At 44.7% G+C, this 19,885-nt stretch overlaps 1 protein-coding gene and 1 long non-coding RNA gene across 3 annotated transcripts; one reads left to right on the forward strand and one right to left on the reverse strand.

Moving 5' to 3' along the window:
• Positions 1-1,862: 1,862 nt before the first annotated feature.
• LOC138999379 (uncharacterized) lies at positions 1,863-4,335 on the reverse strand. Of its 2 annotated transcripts, XR_011469375.1 has the most exons (4): positions 4,161-4,335; positions 4,003-4,080; positions 3,446-3,482; positions 1,863-2,148 (listed from the first exon to the last, which is right to left on the reverse strand). It is a non-coding gene; the product is annotated as an uncharacterized lncRNA (long non-coding RNA). The 2 variants fall into 2 exon arrangements; XR_011469374.1 differs by having other exon boundaries at positions 3,446-4,080.
• On the forward strand, positions 3,693-16,407 carry TSNAX (translin associated factor X). Its single transcript, XM_070401480.1, has 6 exons — positions 3,693-3,823; positions 4,237-4,341; positions 6,017-6,131; positions 7,329-7,459; positions 11,665-11,792; positions 14,545-16,407. The coding sequence occupies exons 1-6, from the start codon at positions 3,808-3,810 to the stop codon at positions 14,920-14,922; spliced, it is 873 nt and encodes a 290-aa protein (XP_070257581.1). The 5' UTR covers positions 3,693-3,807; the 3' UTR covers positions 14,923-16,407.
• The last annotated feature ends 3,478 nt before the right edge of the window (positions 16,408-19,885 follow it).

Raw genomic sequence — 19,885 nt, forward strand, 5'->3', positions numbered from 1 at the left:
GACATTGATTGGTTGCCTCCCGCATCGGCCCAGACTGGGCCGGGGACCTGGAGACTGAGTCTGCAACTGAGGTCCATGCCCTTGACCAGAATCAAACCCGGGACTTTTCAGTCCTCGGGCCGACACTCTATCCACTGAGCCAAACTGGCTAGGGCTGGTCTGTATCTTAATCCAGTTCTGGTCAACTCCAGAAAGTTCTCTCCAATCAGTTCTCCCCTGTTATTCGTCCTAGGGCTCCAGTTTAAGTTCTCATTGCTTCTGACTTGGATTATTATAATACCCGTCTTGAGCACATGTGTTTTCCCATCTGTCATACATTCTACCAGAATAATCTTTCTAAAAGTATTAGTTTATAATTCAATTTTTCCACCAGAATGTGTGTTCTTGCTTACTTAGTACATGACAGATGTTTAAAAATATTTGTTCAAATGGGGAACATCTGTAATAATGTCAACAATTTAAAAAAATGTTTGGTCAGAAAAAAGCAACCAAGTGAGTTGCTCAGTTTAAAAGGAATAAAAAAGGTAAAAAAAAAAAAATTTGGTGACTGAAGAATGGAAAACTTAATTACTATTAAATAGTTAATATATGATGTTGAAATGTTGGCAGACATTTTCCCTACCCCCTTCATCCACCCCACAAACAAATTTTTTCTTTGTGTCAGAATAAAACCATAGTCTTGGCTTTGTCTAACTCTCAGCATTTTCAGAATTATAACCTAGATATGGGAGGGCATGGGCCAATTAACTCCCCAAACTGTGTTACTTAGCTCCACGGTGCTGTCTCTAAATATAAGCCCTAGTGCAATCCAAGAATTTATCTGGCTGTCAGTGATCCTCTCAAATATCAATAACTGGGTATAGATTTCTGAGGCTATCTATGAACCATCAAGAACCACAATATTTTTGCCCAGCTGGTGTGGCTCCGTGGTTGAACATCAACCTATGAACCAGGAGGTCAAGGTTGGATTCCCGGTCAGGGCACAGGCCCGGGTTGCAGGCTCGATCTCCAGTAGGGGGCGTGCAGGAGGCAGCTGATCAATGCTTCTCTCTCATCATTGATGTTTCTCTCTCTCCTTCTCCCTCTCCCTTCCTGTCTGAAATCAATATATAGAACCACAATATTCTTGTTATCCAGGTACATACTCATCACTGAAAACCAAAACAATGCTTCATGAAATACCACGGGAGAGGAAGTAGGTTCTCAGTAAACTTGAAAGCCAGATGCATATGGCAGAAATGACTACTTTCATGGGCTAATCTAGGCACTTTCAAAAGAGGGCCGTTAAAAATAAAAGGTCCTGATTAGAGACCATTTCTGTTTTCCATCTCAGAGTTTCACCAAGCACTCTCACCAGAACCAGAGGCAGACTGGAGATTAACATCAGATGCTCTTCAGGTAACATGACTCAGTCCATCATTCAGTTCCGAGTCAAGTCAGCATATCACCGGCTCCTAAACTTGTGCAACCCTTTGACGTGCACCCAGGCAGGTACAACTCGGCTCCCTGCCGTCGTGGGAGAAACCTCTAGACATTGAACATGTGTCATGTTCATAGGAAAGTTGCAGGGGAAGTTCCTGCTTGGCTCATGTCATAATATATTCATTTGTTTTGCCCAAACAAGTTGATTTAATTGGGGATTTACCAATTTTCCCTGGCCAAACATGTCAATCAAACCTGATCTGGGCCAAGCAGAAATAGGCCATGCAGTTTGTCAGGAACAGAGACAGAAATAAAACTTGTTAGAAGTCAGGTAGCTTGACTAATCACATCAGGAATTTGCTCTGCACTGGTACACACCCTTCCTCAGAACTTTTAGGTACTCAGACTTAAAATTAAGAAAAGAAAGGCAGCACTTTCCATTACAGATAGTTTAATCAGCTCATTGGAAAACATCTAACAAGAGTTAGATATATATATATATATATATATCTGAAGCAAGTCTCCATGTATTTATCAAGTGTCTCTTATGGACAAAGCACTGAAGAGAAAAAAAAAAGGGGGAGTGGAACGAAAGAAAAAGATGAGATATCTCCTCCAGAGTGAAGAGTGGGGGCGGTGTGTGGTCATCTTTCCTCGGAGCCCTGTTTCAAGGAGTCCAAGTCAGACTGAGCTTCCAAATGACAGCATCCTTCAAAGTCCCGTTCGCTGAAAAAATTCACTATATTTGATAATCAAGTTTGTCTAGAAAGGCCTAGAAGATGTAGGTGGACAGGCTCCTGTAAGAAGGCAGCCAGGACAGGCTGCTGCGAGCCATGGATCCCTCCAAGTCAGAAGTGAAAGGGAAGCAGGGATTAGAGGAACCATCCTGAAGCTGTGAGAAACCCAGGTGTAGCCGGGAGGATTCATACTGTGTGGGAAGGACTGGACCCACCCGAGGGGATGGCCAGCGGGGCCTCAGCCTGGGGCCAAGACCAGAGCTTTTATTTTTTAAGCCTCACCCGAGGATATGTTTCCATTGATTTAGAGAGAGAGTGGAAGAGAGGGAAAGAGAAACATCGCTGCAAGAGAAATGCATTGATTGGTTGCCTCCTGCAGGAGCCCTGACGAGGGCCCAGGCTGGGGAAGAGCCTGAAACCGAGGTAGGTACCCTTGACCAGAATCGAACCTGGGACCCTTTGGTCCTCAGGCCGACGCTCTATCCACTGAGCCAAACCGGCTAGGGCAAGACCAGAGCTTTTACATTCTAACTTGGCTTCTCCCCTACACCGTCTTGGGCAGATCACCATGGAAGCAATAGGCAGGTGTCTCAGGGCAATATGAGGGCAGCCCATGCCCTGGCCGGTGTGAATCAGTTGGTTGGAGTATCATCCCATGCACCAAAAAGCCACAGGTTGATTCCAGGTCAGGGAACATGCCCAGGTTGGGTGCTCTGCCCCCTACTGGGGACGTGCAGGAGGCAGCTGATCAATGATTCCCTCTCACTGATGTTTCTCTCAGTCTCCCTCTCCCTTCCTCTCTGAAATCAATAAAAAATATATTTAAAAAAAAAATTAAGTTAATCTGCCCTGGCTGGTGTCGCTCAGTTGGTTGAACATAGTCCCATGAGCCAAAAGGTTCGTGGTTCGAGTTCCGGTTAGGGCACAAGCCCAGGTTTCGGGCTTGATCCCCAATAGTGGCTTTGCAGGAGGCAATCAATCAAGGATTCTTTCTCATCACTGATGTTTCTATCTCTCTCTCCCTTCATCTCTAATATCAATAAAAAATCTATTTAGAAAATCAAAATAAAAAGTAACTCGGTAAGGTTCCACCCCCATCCTAAGAAGACCTCCCATAGGGGCCCAAGTGGGTTCGTTCCTTCCTCCCAGTCTGGCTTGAGCCCATCAGGACCGGCTGCGCTGGCGAACTACAACTCCCACTGTGCACCGCGCTGGAGGCTGGGTCCTCGCTGAGGGAACTCGAGGGTGTTCCAAAGGCACCTCAAGAAAAAAAAAAAATCACGCACCTTTTCCCCTGCTTTTCCACCTTCACACAGACCTCACCTACAGGAGAACAGATCGTCTTATTTATTAGCAGCGCACCCTGGGAAGCGTGTCGAGTCGCTTCTGTCGTCAGGCACGTCAGAGGGCACGCGGAGGCGAGGTCCTCCGGGACTGGCGCGGGGCGGAGGTCGGGGCTGCGAGACTGGGACGCAGACCGGAAGTGTGCACAGGAGAAGGCGGGACTTGAGTGTCTGCGGCCGCGCGCTTCCGGCTCGTGCGTCGACGTCAGAGGGACCCTGGCAGGCTCTTCCCCCGCCGCCTCCCGCTCTCTGCCGGGTCCGAGACCCTCTCTGTCTCTACGCGTCTCGCCTCCGGCCGTGACGACATGAGCAACAAAGAAGGTGGCGTCTCCCACAGCCCGGGGCGTTATTTACCCAGAGCGGGTGGATCGCCAGGCTTTTTGTAGGATTTCCCCCCTCCCCTCCCGAGGGATGCCCTCGCCCCGTCCAGGCCGGGGGGCGGCGGTCCTGGTGACTCCCCCATATCCTCCACCACCACGCACACTGGCCCCATTGAACACCTTCGTCTCCTTCCATGCACGCGCTGTTTTTAAACAACGTGGTTGGGTGATACTCCGCCTCGTGCTCGATGAGGGAGCCTGTTGGGGGGGTGGCCCGGCTGAGCGAGTTGGAAGGTTTGGGGGGGAAGAGAGCCGAGTGGGGCCCCGCGGGCGTCTACCTGGCTCCCAGGGCAGGAAGGGGTCCCCTCCGGGTGGTGGCCGGGCCTGTCCGACTCGTCTCCTTGTCCGCGGCAGGATCGGGCGGGTTCCGGAAGAGGAAGCACGACAGCTTCCCCCACGGCCCGCGGAGGGACGGGAAGGACGTGAACGCGTCGTCCCCCGTGATGGTGGCCTTCAAATGTGAGTTCCCCGGAGCGCGGGAGAGGTCGGAGCCAGGAACCCCGCAGCGGTTCTCAACCTGTGGGTCGCGACCCCTTTGGCGGTCGAACGACCCTTGCACAGGGGTCGCCTAAGACCATCCTGCATATCAGATATTTACAAGACGATTCAGAACAGTAGCAACATGACAGTTACGAAGTAGCAACGAAAATAATTTGATGGTTGGGTCACAACATGAGGAACTGTATTGAAAGGGCCAGAAGGTTGAGAACCGCTGCTCTATCCATTTGTGCGCCTAAGAAAAGGGCTTCCGAGCGGTTTAAGATGCGCCTAAGTGCGTCGATTCATTTTCCTGGGGTTGGGTGGCCGTGAGGTCTGCTGTGAAGGTCAAGAGGACAAAAATATTGGTTTTTCTCCTCCTCCTCCTCCTCCTCCTCCCCCCATTACGTGTCCCCCCCCCGCCCCAGGTAAACGTTGGTGAATGGACATGAGACAATGCCATCTGGCCAGAAATAACCGCGTGTCCATAGATGTCAGCACAGGCACAGTCACCTGTGCTGCTTGGTGATGGGAGAGGCGGGTCACCAGGTGGTTCCATCACTGGGTGGTCCCGGGGTGCCATGCATGGGTGCTCGCATCCACCGTAATCGCATGTGCTGGGCGCAGTGCTGGCGGAGTGGTTACATCCAGGCCACAGACGCTGGGTCCTGGGTTGTGTAACTAAGTACCATGGCCATGGCGTCAATAGGCAAGAGGGATTTTTCATCTCCATTATAATCTTACTGGAGGCCCGGTGCACGGATTTGTGCACATCGAAAGGAAATCAATTAGAAGAAATATTTTAGAGGCTGGGGAGGAATGGGGGGATGTGTGTCTCCAGGGCAGTTCCTGGGCACGAGGGCACGTCGTAGTGGCTGGTCGAGCGGTCGGACGCTTAGCATATTAGGCTTTTATTATATAGGATAGGACCTCCCTTGTCTGTGAGGGCCATTGGTGACCAGGATGTCGTTATGTGTATCAGGTGTGTATGCGTGTCAGGGAGACACACACACACACACATAGGTACACACATTAGGTGTGTATGTACATCTCATTAATCTTTTAAGTGTGTCTTTTTTTTAATCCTCACCTGAGAATATTTTTTCCATTGGTTTTTTAAATTTTTTTAGTTTTTATTTTTTTATAGAGAGAGTGGAGGGGGGGGGGTGGAGAAAAACATGGATTGGTTGCCTCCCACACGATCCCCAACCAGGGCCGGGAATCAAACCTGCAGCTGAGGTACGTGCCCTTGACAGGGAATTGAACCCGAGACCCGCTGGTCCCAGGGCACCTTGTGCATTGGTTCTGTTTCCTCAACTAGACTTCTGAAGACAGGTTGTATTTTTGCTTTGACGGGAGCACCTTGCCCAGAGTGGGAACGCCTGTCCCTCAGTAAGTCTTGGATGGGTAGATGTGTGTGCACCGTTTCATGATAAGGCTCTGAGGGGTAAAACCCAGTTAAGACCTACGTCTACTTAAAGGATATTTTAGTTACCAGCGGAGACTTTAATTTCCAACTACTTTAAAAATAAATACGATGACTTTGTGCTCTGTATAGAGTAAATAAGAGTTGCTTTGTCAGGAATAGTAACAATTCTGTGTGATAGGCTTTACGTATAGAATAATCATGCTGATGGTCAAAATAATGTATTCTTAGCCTTTCAGCAGGAACTCGATGCGCGACATGACAAATATGAGAGACTTGTAAAACTCAGTCGGGATATAACCGTAGAAAGTAAAAGGATAATCTTTCTGCTCCATAGGATTACAAGGTGAGTAAATACCTCTGACTTTTACGACAGTTGGATGCAATTCTAACTAGCTGCTAGAATATTCCGTGACTTATTTTTGTCAGCATTGGGTCAGAGGACGTTGGCAGCAGGCACATTTTAAGAATAAATATTTTCTTCAATAGATATAGGTAGGTGTCTTTTCCTTTATCAGTGAGCTTTGGTCGCTGTGTCTCTCAAGGAATTTTTTTCTTTATCCTTTCATTTCTGTAGGCTCTGTAGTGACATCTCCTCTCGTTCCTGATGTTCGTATTTGTGTTGTTTTTCCTGATCTGCCTGGCTCCATGTTACTGATCTTACAGGATCTTGGTTTTATGACTTTGTCCATTTTCCTACTTACGTTACGTCCATTTTCCCTTTGCATGCTTGCTTTGGATTCCTTTGCTCCTCTTTTTCTAGTTTCTCGAGGTAGAAGCTGAGATCAAAGACGAACGCTCCTTTCTAACGTAGACATTTAGTACTGTAACTTTCCCTTGCGAGTCTCTAAGTACGCTTTCCCTGCATTCCGTGAGCTTGGATAGGCTGTTCTCATTTTCATTCCATTCAGAATACTTTCTCAGGGAGCTTCCCAACTCCGTGTAGGGTTCTCATTCCTGCGCTGTCACTTGGGAAGTGTCCAGGTGCTCAGATAGGACAGTCCGTGGCACCTGTCCTTTTCCTCACTTCTCTCTTGGGTCGCTGTCCCGTGCTGCCTGTTGTCCGGTGTTGTCCATAGTTTGTATGTTTTTTTTTTCTTTTTAGTTGTTTTTGGTGGGAGGATAATGTCTGCCCGTTACTCCATCCTGACTGAAAGCAGACAGATCCAGATGTCATATTGTTATGAACATAATTTTTCTTTTTTTTTAAATTTAAATTCTGTATTGTTGAAAGTATCACATATGTCTCTTTTTCCCCCCCATTGACCTCTCCCCGGCTGCTCCCACCCCCCTATGATTTTTCTTATAGTTATGATTATAACACACATAGAGCTTTGTGTACTTTTTTTTTCACTTAATAGTATGTTGCAGTATTTTCCATGTGTTTACATAGTTTTAATAAAATCAGGTGCAGTTTTGAGTTAGCATCTAAATACATACAATATTTATTTAGGCCTATGTTAAGTGATCATTAGATGATTTCAGTTTTTCTCTATAAAGCATCTGGCTGATGTTCTAAAAGTTCCCAATATCTTGGTTCTAGCACTCCTGATATGGAGGAAATATTGACTGAGTCGGAAATTAAATTGGATGGTGTCAGACAAAAGATCCTGCAGGTGGCCCAGGAGCTCCTGGGAGAAGAGATGCATCAATTCCATAGAGCCATTACGACAGGTGAGTTCTCTTCAACGCTAACTTTACTTTTAAAATAACGTGTCACACGATTGATGTGTGAGTTGCATGAATTTTAATGGGTTCTTGGTAACATATTATTGGATGAACGGAAGGAGATAGGCGAAACAAGTATACAAGACGAGTGTGGATGGGAGAGTTGGAAGGGGTTGACCTCAGCGAACGTACCTCAATCAGATTGAGGACGTTTTTAGCAAAGGCCAGCTTAGGAGGACCCTAAGTTAATAACAAGGTACCTACCTGTGTAGTTTAAGTTTAAAAAATTTGGCTCTCAAAAGAAATTTCAATCGTTGTACTGTGGATATTTGGCTCTGTTGACTAATGAGTTTGCCGACCACTGTGCTAGAGTAATTCACAGTGAAATACCATTCACCAGCATGACAGTTATAAACACCACTTTAAAAAACTGGTAGTATCGAGCTAAAATATGTGTCTATTTTATGATCACTTCCGGGTATGTACCCAAGAGAAGGGAGGCTTATGCCGCCAAAAGGTGTGTGAGAAAGCTCCTAACAGCCATCGTCATAATACCCTAAAACTGGAAAATGTCCCCGGTGCCATCAGCATGAGAATGCGTACATTGTGGTGTCGCTGTACAAGGTAGTAGCACATAGCGATAAAAACTGCTGAACAGACACAGCAGCAAACAGGAATCTCACAGGCATTCTCTTGGCCAAAATGAGCCGACGTAAGAGTATCTGCTGGTCATTCCATTTCCGTGAAGTTCAGAAAGAGGCAGCGTTAACCAAGGGAGAGAGGCAGGCTAGGGTGACCTGGTGGAGTTGGGAAAGGGTGATTGGCCAGAGGCACGAGGGAGCTTTCTGGAGCGTCAGAGATGTGTTACATGTTTATCTGGACAGAGCTACATCATCCTGCACATATGTAACAATTCATTGAGTTTGACATTTAAGATTTGTACACTTTACTGTTTGTGATTTATAGCTTTTTTTTTTTTCATCCTTCTCTGAGGATATTTTTTCCACTAATTTCTAGAGAAAATGGAAGGGAGGGAGAGAGAACCTGAGACCCTTCGGTTCATCAGCCAACGCTCTAACTAACCACTGAGAAAACCAGCCAGGGCTGTAACTGATTTTTTTTTTTTAAATAGAAAAATCACTATTGACTAATGAGTTCCTAGCTCCTTTTCCAGAGCAGTTCTTTGTATTGGGGGATTACATCCATAATAATACTCTTTTTAAATAAATAAATAAATAAATATGTATATATGTATGTGTATATATATATACACACATATACATATATATATTATGTTAGTTTAACATAACAAAAAATATACACATATGTTATGTTTTATACATATATATATATATATATATATATATATATATTGATTTCAGAGAGGAAGGGAGAGAGAGACAGAAACATCAATGATGAGAGAGAATCATGGATCGGCTGCCTCGTGCACGCCCCCTACTGGGGACCAATCCTGCAACCCGGGCATGTGCCCTGACTGGAATCCAACCCGGGACCCTTCAGTCCGCAGGCCAACACTCTATCCACTAAGCCAATCCAGCTAGGGCTCATAACAAGTCTTTAAAATAAAACTAGGTTTTTTAAGTTGAAGCAATAAGAATTTTTTCCCCTTAAAGTTAAGTAATAAATCAGTCAAATGAAGAGGTATCTAGGACTTAAAAATTTGCTGACATATTTTATTTGATAAAAACACAGGTTACTTATCATTAGCGTGGCATTAACAACATGATGCTTATGAATAGCTTGCTGTTTGTAATTGTTCAATGCTTGTTTTGGTGTTGCTCCAAATAGTTGTTCTTTTGACTTGGAGATAAAACAATCCTGGCACTGAACTAAAGGAGTCCTGTGCTTTTCCTCATTAAGAATAGTGCTAATGGCACGCAGAGCAGTCCCTACGGGACCCTTGTGTGAGCTCCAGCACTTAGCATCCTACTCATAATTGAACAACAACAAAAGGTTTGGTCTGTTTTCTACACGCTTCTTATCAGAGGAGGTTACGGGTTGTCCCCAGGGGTGGTTAAACAAATGAGCGGATCATTAGTGGCTCGAAATAAGTCACTTAACCATTTTTTGTGCCCTGTCATGTTATTGTTTTATTTTTCTCTCTTGTTGAAAAATTAACAGTTGGAGGAAAATGTCCTTTGTGTCAAAGAAAATAAATTCTGTATATTTGCATATATATATATATATTTAGTTCATGTCACTCTGAGGATAAAAATTGTCATTTAATTTTGGTGTACGAAGCTAAGTTCATACCCTACCTGATATTTTCATTCTCTTACCCGAGAATGTGAATGATGGCTTAAGTGGATGTTTTGGGCCAGTTAGAGCTATTCTTAGCTACTGTTCTGTATATTCATGGCCTTTATTATATCCCTAAGACGAAGGTATAATTTTTACTTCTTAAGAGGGGGGATTCAGACTCCCAGGAGTTAAGCAGCTTGCCCAAGGTCATAAGCTAGTAAGTGTTGCCATGGATTTCATGCCACATGAGTTTGCATGTTGACTTGAGAACCTAACCCCTGGTAAAGGCTTTATCCTGCTTAAACTCTCCTCCCCCCAATATTAAGCTTTTCCTTATAAACCCACCCACATTACAGCTCTGATGTTGCTCTTTTTTCCATAGGACTTAACATATGCACTAAGTCAAAGAGGTCCTTATTCCTTGACAAACTGTCTTAGTTTACAGTGCCTTAATAGGGTAAAGAATAGGGATCCATTAGCATAACTTACCTATTACTTTTTACTGTTACAGTGCATATTGGACTAACATTTTGGAATAATAAAAGGCTCTTTTAATTGTGAGTTAATACATTGAAACAAAACAAAACAAAAAAGCCCCACTGCATTCTAAGTTATAAAATATTTCTAACAAAAATTAATACCTGTCATTCTTATTTTAATTATTCTCAGAGGAGGGCCCTGGGACCCCGATCTATTATTCTACGTAAATCCTACAGGGCAGATTGATGTTTGTACTTAACAAATGAGGCTATTGAAGTTCAGTGAAGTTGCTGCTATGAATGAACATTGACCTGCAAGTCTTTGTGTGAATATATACCCTCAGTTCTCTTGGGTACCCACCCGGGAGTGGAGGAGCTGGGGGCAGATGGCAAACAATTTTTTGAACAACTGAAAACCTGGAAAGAAAGTGCAGGCATGAAATTGGAATTTATAATGAAAGCTCTTGTCTTGTCTGTTCACCTTCATAAGAATAAGTAAAAATACCCAGAAGCCTGTAATTGGTTTTCCTTGTATACGTTCTAATGGAAGAATGAGGAGAAAAATAACAAATTGCAGAAAAGCAGCCGACAAGCTTCTCTCTTACTGGCAGCTGTTTCTGTAAATAATTCTAATTGGATCTCGTCCAAGGCAAAAGCAGAAGGGGAAGGCATTGTTTGATGGGATATGGCAGTAGGTTGAAATTTTTCACCTTGGGGATTAGGCACTGAAAATAGCGGATGTTCTTTTCATCAACTTGAAACATAACTTGTTTAAACATCCTTTAACCTACATGTGACCCAAAACTGCTTTTCAGTGTTGGGGGCCAGATGGCCTTGAACTTTCTCCATGGTATATCACGAAACTTAATTTCTATGGAGTAGCATTGACCACCTCATCTCTGCAGTAACTTTAATCAAACACACCCCACAGACAACTTAAATAATGACTAGATATGCTTGAAAACGTAGTATCTGATAGCCACCCACATTAATAGAGATTGACACCACAGATGAATTTTTAAACAGTTTTTATTAAATTGATTGGGGTGACATTGGTCACCATGAACATACAGGCTTCATGTGTGGGTTTCTATGTTGCAGGATCTGTATGTTTCACCGTGTGCCCACACCCAAAGTCAGATCTCCTGTCACCTCGTATTACAACGCCCTTCTCCCCCCACCCCCTTCCCTCTGGCAGCCACCACTCTTCTGTTTGTGTTCACAAGTTTCAGTTTTAGGAGTGAAATCATATGGTTCTCGGCTTTTTCTGTCTGACTCATTTCACTTAGCATAGTGTTCTCAGGGCCCATCCATGCTGTTGCAAATGTCACTAAATACCAGACCCAGTGCTCGCGCTCCGTAGGCGTGCACTGAGCTTTTGTTTAGCCAGGTGATGCTCCACGTGACGACTTTATGACATTCTTACTAACGGAATGGTTTTCCTTAGTCATTTTCGGGTTGGTTTTTCAGGGCTCCAGGAATATGTGGAGGCCGTCTCTTTTCAACACTTCATCAGAACACGATCACTGATCAGTATGGAGGAAATCAATAAGCAATTGGTATTTACAACGGAAGACAGTGGGAAAGAAAACAAGACGGTAAGAATTTAAAGCCATATGTCACATTTATTACCTCATTCATGTAACGGTGTAATGATTGTAGGAGGTTTATACTGGCTGATGGTGGTAGGAATATGGAGCTGGCAGCGTGGTTTCGTAGATTCCCATGCAGGGAAATGCCTTTTTGACTATTTTAGTTGGTGGCTAGGACGAGGACAGCGGTGGGTGTGTTGAGGGAGAGTAGATCTCCCTGTCCACCTGAAGCACTATTGAGCCATTCCTGTAAGTTCAGTTTCGGTGTCGCTGTATTTACTGTGTGCCCTTTATAAGCACTATCTCATTTCATCCTTTTTTAAAAAATGTGTTGCCTTTATTGGCTTTAATTCAAGATACATCTATTTTATTTTTTAATCCTCACCTGAGGATATTGTTCCATTGATTTTTAGAGAGTGGGGAAGGGAGGAGGAGAGACAGAGAGAAACATCAATGATGGATCGGTTGCCTCCCGCACACGCCCCGACCAGGGCCGGGGATCGAGCCTGCAACCAAAGTAGGTGCCCTGGGTCTCAAGATACAATATTCAAGCAGTGAGGTGAGATTTTAAATGTGTGATATTTCCTGAGATACTAGTACACTTAAAGGTAAAATTAAAGTTTTTTTCTTTTTTTATCTTTGTTTCTGTTTTAGTATTTAAAAATTACTCAGAGTCAGACAATGTAAGAAGCTACAGAAATAGTGTTTTCTTGAATATTAGCTAAAATGTTTATATTGAAAGTGGGGGACTTAATTTTGATATGACAGGTAGAAACTTTAAGGAAGGTACGCATTTTCTCAATTTTTAAACTATATGATGTTTATAAAAGAGGAAATTCATTTTAGCATGCTTTTTTCTCCGAAATCAACTTTTAGTTATAACCAGGGAACTCCTTCTGTCTAATGATAGAAATAAGAACGTTAATATTTTCTTAAGCAAAAGTTATTTTTATAAGTGACCTATGCAATGGAGCCCTCTTTCCACTCCTACAGTTTCCCTGTCCTTCCTAAAAAGATGCCTTTTCTCTAACAGTTAATAGAAACGGAACATAGCAGGTACTTTATGTCATGCTGTAGTTTTAAAGGCACCAGAATAATTTGGAAGCTGACTTTGGATACTTACTCGTTTCTGTCAGTAACTAGCTGTATTCCCTCTGGTGTTTCTTGGATCTCATCTCATCTCATACTTGACATTGTGAGGATTGGACCAGCTGGTCTCAGAAGAGAGTCCAACAGCATTGAACGATCTCAGTAATATTCCATTTGACTGCCATTTCCTTGCTTTCTTCTCAGCGACTCTGTTATCTATAAAGTTCAAGTTCCTAAATGTGCCTTATACCCTTAGATTCATCCTGTACTACTTCTCCTTTAACCCTGACCTGGAAGAAAACCTCTAGTTTCTCAGCTGTGAGCTCCGTTGTCACCCACAGGCCTTTGCAGCCAGCCCCTCTCTAAAGGGGCCTCCATTGTAATTACTTCCCCTACGTCTCATACAGACTCTTAGTAACAGTTTAAGCATCGCCTCTTCCTGAAAGAATGCAGTGTGTAGAGAGAAATGGATGTGGAGATTTACATGGTAATGGTGACGGTGATTGATAGCAGCTAACATTTATTGAGTATTTACTTTGTGTTGGGCGCCATGCCAAGAACTTGGTAAATATGATTTCATCCTTGAAATAAAACCTCTGAGGTAGGTACTGTTATCCCATTTTACAGATGAGGAAACTGAGGTTTAGAGAGATGAAATAACTTGCCCAAGGGCATACACCTTATGAAGCAAGGTCCTGGAAGAGGTGGGAGGAGATGGGTCAAGGTCATTTGAAGAGTTAACCTCAAACAAGAGGAGGGACAACTCATCACCTGAGACTGGAGGATAGAAGGTAAAGACGGGTGTGGACCTGAGTTTTCTTTTATAGGCATAAGGCCATTGAGAGAGCCTGTGCCAGGTGACCTGGCAACATGACCAGGCCATTGACCGTAGGTTTGGGATTAAGTAGGGGGCTGAGGAGAGTGATGACGGTTTGGAATAATGTCTAAGGAGACTGGAGAGAGAATCATCTCAGATAAAGTGAAAGGAGTGGTGAGTCATTTGTAGTGGAACAAACTATAGATGCAGATGTAATTATTATTATTTTTCAGCTCAGTGGGACTCGACCTCTTGAATAAAGTACTAACAAAAGTAGGTTTTAACATCGATACAGGCTGTGTTTTCTCTGGGTGCAGTAGAAAAATAGGAGCCTAAAGGAACTGAGGAGGATGTAGCAAGGGAGTAATCAATGAGGATGGTCAGTGCTGGATAGGGATAAGAGAGAGGCCGGAAAGGGCTGAGTGGCTTAGGAAGAGGAGAACCAATCACATACATGGAGACTTCGAGATGTGTTATTTAAATAAGGACGTTCGTCATGCAGTAAAGTGATTGGGCCCTGCTTAAGAATGCTTTAACTTTATTTTGTGTGTCAAGTGAAGTTGGAAATAGTTGACTTTATAATGATACAGTATTAGATTTCAAAATTATCTTGAACGAATTTCATTAAACTCCCTTCCCAAGGCATGAATTCCTCTTGGAACATCACAAATAGTCTTTAAACAAAATAGATCATTTTATTTAGAGAGGATTAGCATGGCTGATGATGGGCTATTGGTTTTGTGCCTTATAATACATGTGACACCTGCAAATTCACTCTTTTTTCACCGGTGTTTTCTGTGTGTGTGTGTGTGTGTGTGTGTGTGTGTGTGTGTGTGTGTTTTCTTCTACCAGCCCTCCTCCGACACTCACGATAAAGAGTCTGGTACTTGGAGACTGAGAATCACCCCTGTCGATTACCTGCTGGGAGTGGCCGATCTGACTGGCGAGTTGATGCGGATGTGCATTAACAGCGTGGGCAACGGGGACATCGACACCCCCTTTGAAGTGAGCCAGTTCTTACGCCAGGTGTATGATGGGTTTTCATTCATTGGCAATACCGGCCCTTACGAGGTGTCTAAGAAGCTCTATACCTTGAAGCAGAGCCTGGCCAAGGTGGAGAATGCCTGTTACGCCTTGAAAGTCAGAGGCTCAGAAATTCCCAAACACATGCTGGCAGATGTCTTTTCAGTTAAAACTGAAATGATTGATCAAGAAGAGGGCATTTCTTAGAATAACATCACCCTCTTGTTATTCTCTTGAACTCCTAAGAGAGACCCGTTTGTGAGACTGTTACTGGGTATTGTATCTGACTTTACTGTGGCTTTTACATAGGACATTTTCAGTTTCACTTGTTTGGAATTATAGACAAGCTGTACATAAAATTATCAAAATGAAGCATTTTCTACGTCTTACTCATGAAAGCTTGCGTACAAGTATTTGCCTAGAGGCCTGTCTGAATTTTTGTGGGCTAAATTCCATCACTTGTCTCTGTCATGTGAGTGTGCCTGCGTGCGCTTTCTGCACCTGTTTCGCTTCACTTTGTGTGGGTTTTGAGTGCTAGTAATTAGTGGAAGCCAATCATAACTTAAGTCGGTGGTTTTGTAATACATAGAAAAGACTTTCTAGTCATACACCTGGACTTGAGCTTTTTGTTTAAATTTCTTGGTAGTATTGTGCCAAGCCTCCAAAATAGGCTTACTCCATAGAACAGAATTAAAATTACAAAGTTATCAATATACTTTAATTTTATGTGGCATCGTGGTAAGAACTCCCAGTATGTTCTGGCTAATTTAGGCCACTGTGAATCCCTGTGATGAAATAGCCTTCCAGAAAAATCGACAGATACCCAGATGTCAGTTTCTACTTTTAACTTTTGTGCTTTATCACAGAAAATCGGATAGAGACTTGGAATTAATATTGTAATATTTTTACTGGTGTTTTAGTTGAATTATATGCTTGTACATACAAATGTAAAACTTTTAGTGGTGAGTAGTTGGCAATTTTTGTTGTTGTCTGTTATATTGACATTAGGCATGTTTGGAGACTTTCCTAATTCTAGCATCTATAAGAAATTATATTTAAGTAATTATAATGAAGTTTTGAAATTTTGGAAATACTAAGTGAACCCAAACCTTTATAGTTGTCTAGTTGTCCAGTTGTGTTCATCGATAGTATAAAAGTTGCCAAAGAAAACTGATCCTGTACAATTCAGCAATAAGACAATTGTCAACACATTGGGAACAACAATGGTAGTTTCTAGTTACATTTAGCGTTGGCATTTGCCTGCAGAAATTAGTTGTAGATGATCCCCTGTGATGTGAAACTGACCTGAGCATGACCTGAGCTGTTGGTGACAACCAGACATTTCCACTGGGTTTTGTAAGTTTTGAAAAATCAGAAACCGGATTTTATTTTTTGAAAGACTAGCTGCTCTGTTTGTAAGAGCTGATTCTTTGAAAGTGTAATTTACCCCCAACAAATTACCTAGAGGAAAAAAAAACACAGGCATGCCGAATAAATTAGGTTTGTTAGTTTGTTTTGGTGGTAGTGACTTTTTTGTCTCCCTGTTCAAAGATAGATCGCTGAAATGTAGTCTCATTACATATTTTTGTTTCTTCTGCCACTTGAAGTTAAATTTATGTTAAAAGCAAAATACCTTACAGATGTTTAAAACTGAAGTCTTTGAATAAAATATTAAAACATAAAGTTAATCTTATTTTTTATTATGTTGAGAAATACTTAATCAAATTGTTGTACATAATTCCCCCCTCCCCCATCACCGTTTATCCCCTCGATGCCCTCTTCCACTCCTCCCCACCCCCAATCACCACACTGTTGTCCATTGTTGTATATAATTTTTGGCCCAAACAGGAAACCCAATATAGACTAGCTTGATAGGGAGATTTATTATTTCTTAAAATAGGACCAGAGGTTGGCGAGTTTCAGGAAAGACACATCTTCCATCTCATTCACCCAGACCCGGTCACACTCTCATTCCTCTAAGCCCGTCCTTGGAAAGGAGAACTGCTTCACCTGGACTGGCCAACGTGCACCTTATTGAGAGGAGGAGGGCGAAGACAAGATTAGGAGGGTGGAGGCTGCCTTTGAGTAGGTAGTTAACTGTCCCCGATCTAGGTTGATACACTTTTTAAAAATAGACTTTTATTGATTTCAGAAAGGAAGGGGGAGGGAGAGAGAGAGAAGCATCAGTGATGAGAGAGAATCATTGATTGGCTGCCTCCTGCACACCCCATACTGGGGATCAAACCCAAAAACTGGGCTTGTGCCCTGACGGGGAATCAGGAATCAAACTGTGACCTCCTGGTTCATAGGTCGACGCTCAACCGCTGAGCCACGCCGGCCGGGCCTTGATTCGTTCCTACGGGGTGTGTTGTTGGTGGGTAACCTTTTAATTTAGTCTTCGAGTTACAGGGTGGCAAAGGCAAGTTGCTTGGAACTGGAAGCGGAATGGACATGAGAGATGGATAGTGACGGACAGGACGTGGTCCCTCCCCCGTGGGAAGAGTGTGAAGTGCCTTGCTTGCATGAAGGACAGTTGTCGCATCACATCAGGTAAAGGCATGGTGTCGTTTGGAAGTGGAAGCTTAGCGGGAAGGGGGTGAGCGAGCGCCCAGTACCCAAAGGCGTGGACGAGGCCGGGCGTTGCCTGTTGATGCTCCGGACTAGACCTGCCTTCTCAACTCTCTATTGTCGGAAGTTGGAGGCCAGCCTTCCTTGACTGTCTTGCTAGATGGGTTTCACTGGCGATCCACCAATGAGAGAGGCCCAGGTACTATTCGAAGAACAAAAGAGAACCGAGGCCGCTATTGTTCCTGGGGCCTCCGAGGGCAGGTGTGAGGGCTTGTTCGATGCAGACGTGAGCTTCTGCAGGCACGTCACCTGCTTCAGGGCAGCGAGCAGCCCACGTCGGCAGCTGCGGTTTCCTGTCATTCCTGTGACTCCGTGACTCCCCGAATTCACTGGCAGCTTTCCCGGCCTCTCCCAGGTTTTGGAAGCACCTGGATTAAATCTTTCCTGCGTGGATTACCCAGAGAGCTTTCTGTTTTCCTGACTGACTGCCGGTGAATAGAGCCAATGGTAGATATGAAATGCACGTGGTTTTTTATTTTTTTAAACCTTCAGAAGGAATGTAATCCTTCCAATACTTTAAAAAAATATATTTTTATTGATTTCAGAGAGGGAAAGAGAGATAGAAACATCAATGATGAGGGAGCATCATTGATTGGCTGCCTCCTGCACGCCCCCCACTGCGGATCGAGCCCACAACCCGAGCATGTCTGTGCATTTTTATTAATCTTTTCTTTATCAATCGAACAAGATGTCAGGGCTCACTGAGGCCTTGTCTTCTCAAAGCACTTTGGTCAACATTTCCCTACGAGGCACTTTTTCATGGCTACAGAGCTTCCCATCCTGATGCTATAATGAATGGATTCAACAATTCTATTTTATTTTAAATTTATTTATTTATGGTTTAAGGGTTATTTTTGAATGCTTGTGATTACAAACAAAACTTACACAAAGTGGCCCTGCCAGCGTGGCTCAGTGGCTGGGCGTTGACCTATGAACCAGGAGGTCATGGTTTGATTCCTGGTTCAGGGCACATGCCCGGGTTGAGGGCTCGGTCCCCAGGAGGGGGCGTGCAGGAGGCAGCCGATTCATGATTCTCTCTCATTGATGCTTCTCTCTCTCTCCCTCTCCCTTCCTCTCTGCAATCAATAAACATACAACAAGCAAACAAAAAACCGGTCACAATTGGCCTAATAACTGCATGTCCAGCTATATCTCTGCTTATTTCTTTAGGATAAATTGCTGAACATAGAATAGCTGGGTAATAGGAATGTTCTTATTTATTGACAAGCTCAATTGTTTTCTTCTAGAACAGTCCTCAATTGCCTGAAAACTCCCTTCTTCAAGTCCTGTTTCCCAAGATCCAAATGACATGGACGTACATTTCTGCGTCTCTCCGCTGAGCTGTCGGCCTCACACGCCAATTTCCTTCCAGGGCCCCCGAGGGGTGGTCCCTGGCCTGGCTCCCCCACCTCACCCCACCCCGCCGCAGTTCATCGCAATTCCACGTGTCACACGCGCCCCGAGCCGCGGTACGTGCGCCCGGGGAGGACGGGCCCTGTGATTGCTTTTCAACATGAAAAAGAAAGTGTCCGTCCCTCACATGTATCCGCCTCGGTTGCCAGCACCCAGCCCCATCCTGCCTCCAGGAGCTTAACGAGACCAGCAGATGCTGTTTCTTTAATCCCCATCAGCCTGCTGTCGGGGTCCGGCGTTCCTGGAACTGGGGCAGGGAACAGGGATGGGGCGGACTAAAACCTCTGGGAAACATTCCTCAGGTCTTCCAGCTCCTGGTTACAGTCTAACTGCGCTCTTCTGAAGCCATTTCTGTGGCAGGATGCTCTGTAAGAAGCCTCCAGGCCGGCCGGCGTGGCTCGGTGGTTGAGCGTTGACCTAGGAACCAGGAGGACTCGGTTCGATTCCCGGTCAGGCCACAGGCCCGGGTTGTGGGCTCCATCCCCAGTGTGGGGCGTGCAGGAGGCAGCCGATCCATGATTCTCTCTCATCACTGATGTCTCTCTCTCCCTCTCCCTTCCTCTCTCTGAAGTGAATAAAAATAAAAGGGGTCAGCTGTGAAGGTGACAATTGACGTGTGGACCGATATGGCGAGGACAGACACTGGATGCCTGGTGGCCCACAGGGGAGACTCCAGGAGGTGGCTCAGGGGGTGGCTCAGCCAGGATGGGGCACCGCGGGTGGGACAGGGGAGCCAAACGCCGGAGGTTGTGCTGTGGCCACTGATAAAGGCGACGCGGAGTTCACCCTGAATGCAGGAAGTCCAGCCGCAGTGCGCCCCTCCGCCCCCTCTGACATCTGCCAGCAGCACCGGCCTTTGTGTTAAAAGGAGGCGGGTCGGGGAGCAGCTGAAGAATGGGGACCCGTTTCCTCTTTTTGTGCCCCAGCCCCACTCCTTGACACGCCCTCCATCCTGAGTCAACTGTGGTCCTCAGCTAAAGTGACAGCGTTCTTCCTGTTCATCCCGGAGGAGCAAATGCTACTCCCAGGGCCCAGGGGGGCAGAGGCAGGAGGCAGGGCAGGAGGGAGGAGGGGGAAGACAGGAGAGAAGAGGGAGGAGGGCAGAAGGGAGAAGGGAGGAAGCAAGAGG

The sequence above is a fragment of the Myotis yumanensis genome, unplaced genomic scaffold, assembly GCF_028538775.1.
Source record: "Myotis yumanensis isolate MYYU_CA2020_CCGP unplaced genomic scaffold, mMyoYum1.0.hap1 SCAF_22, whole genome shotgun sequence".
Lineage (NCBI taxonomy): Eukaryota > Metazoa > Chordata > Mammalia > Chiroptera > Vespertilionidae > Myotis > Myotis yumanensis.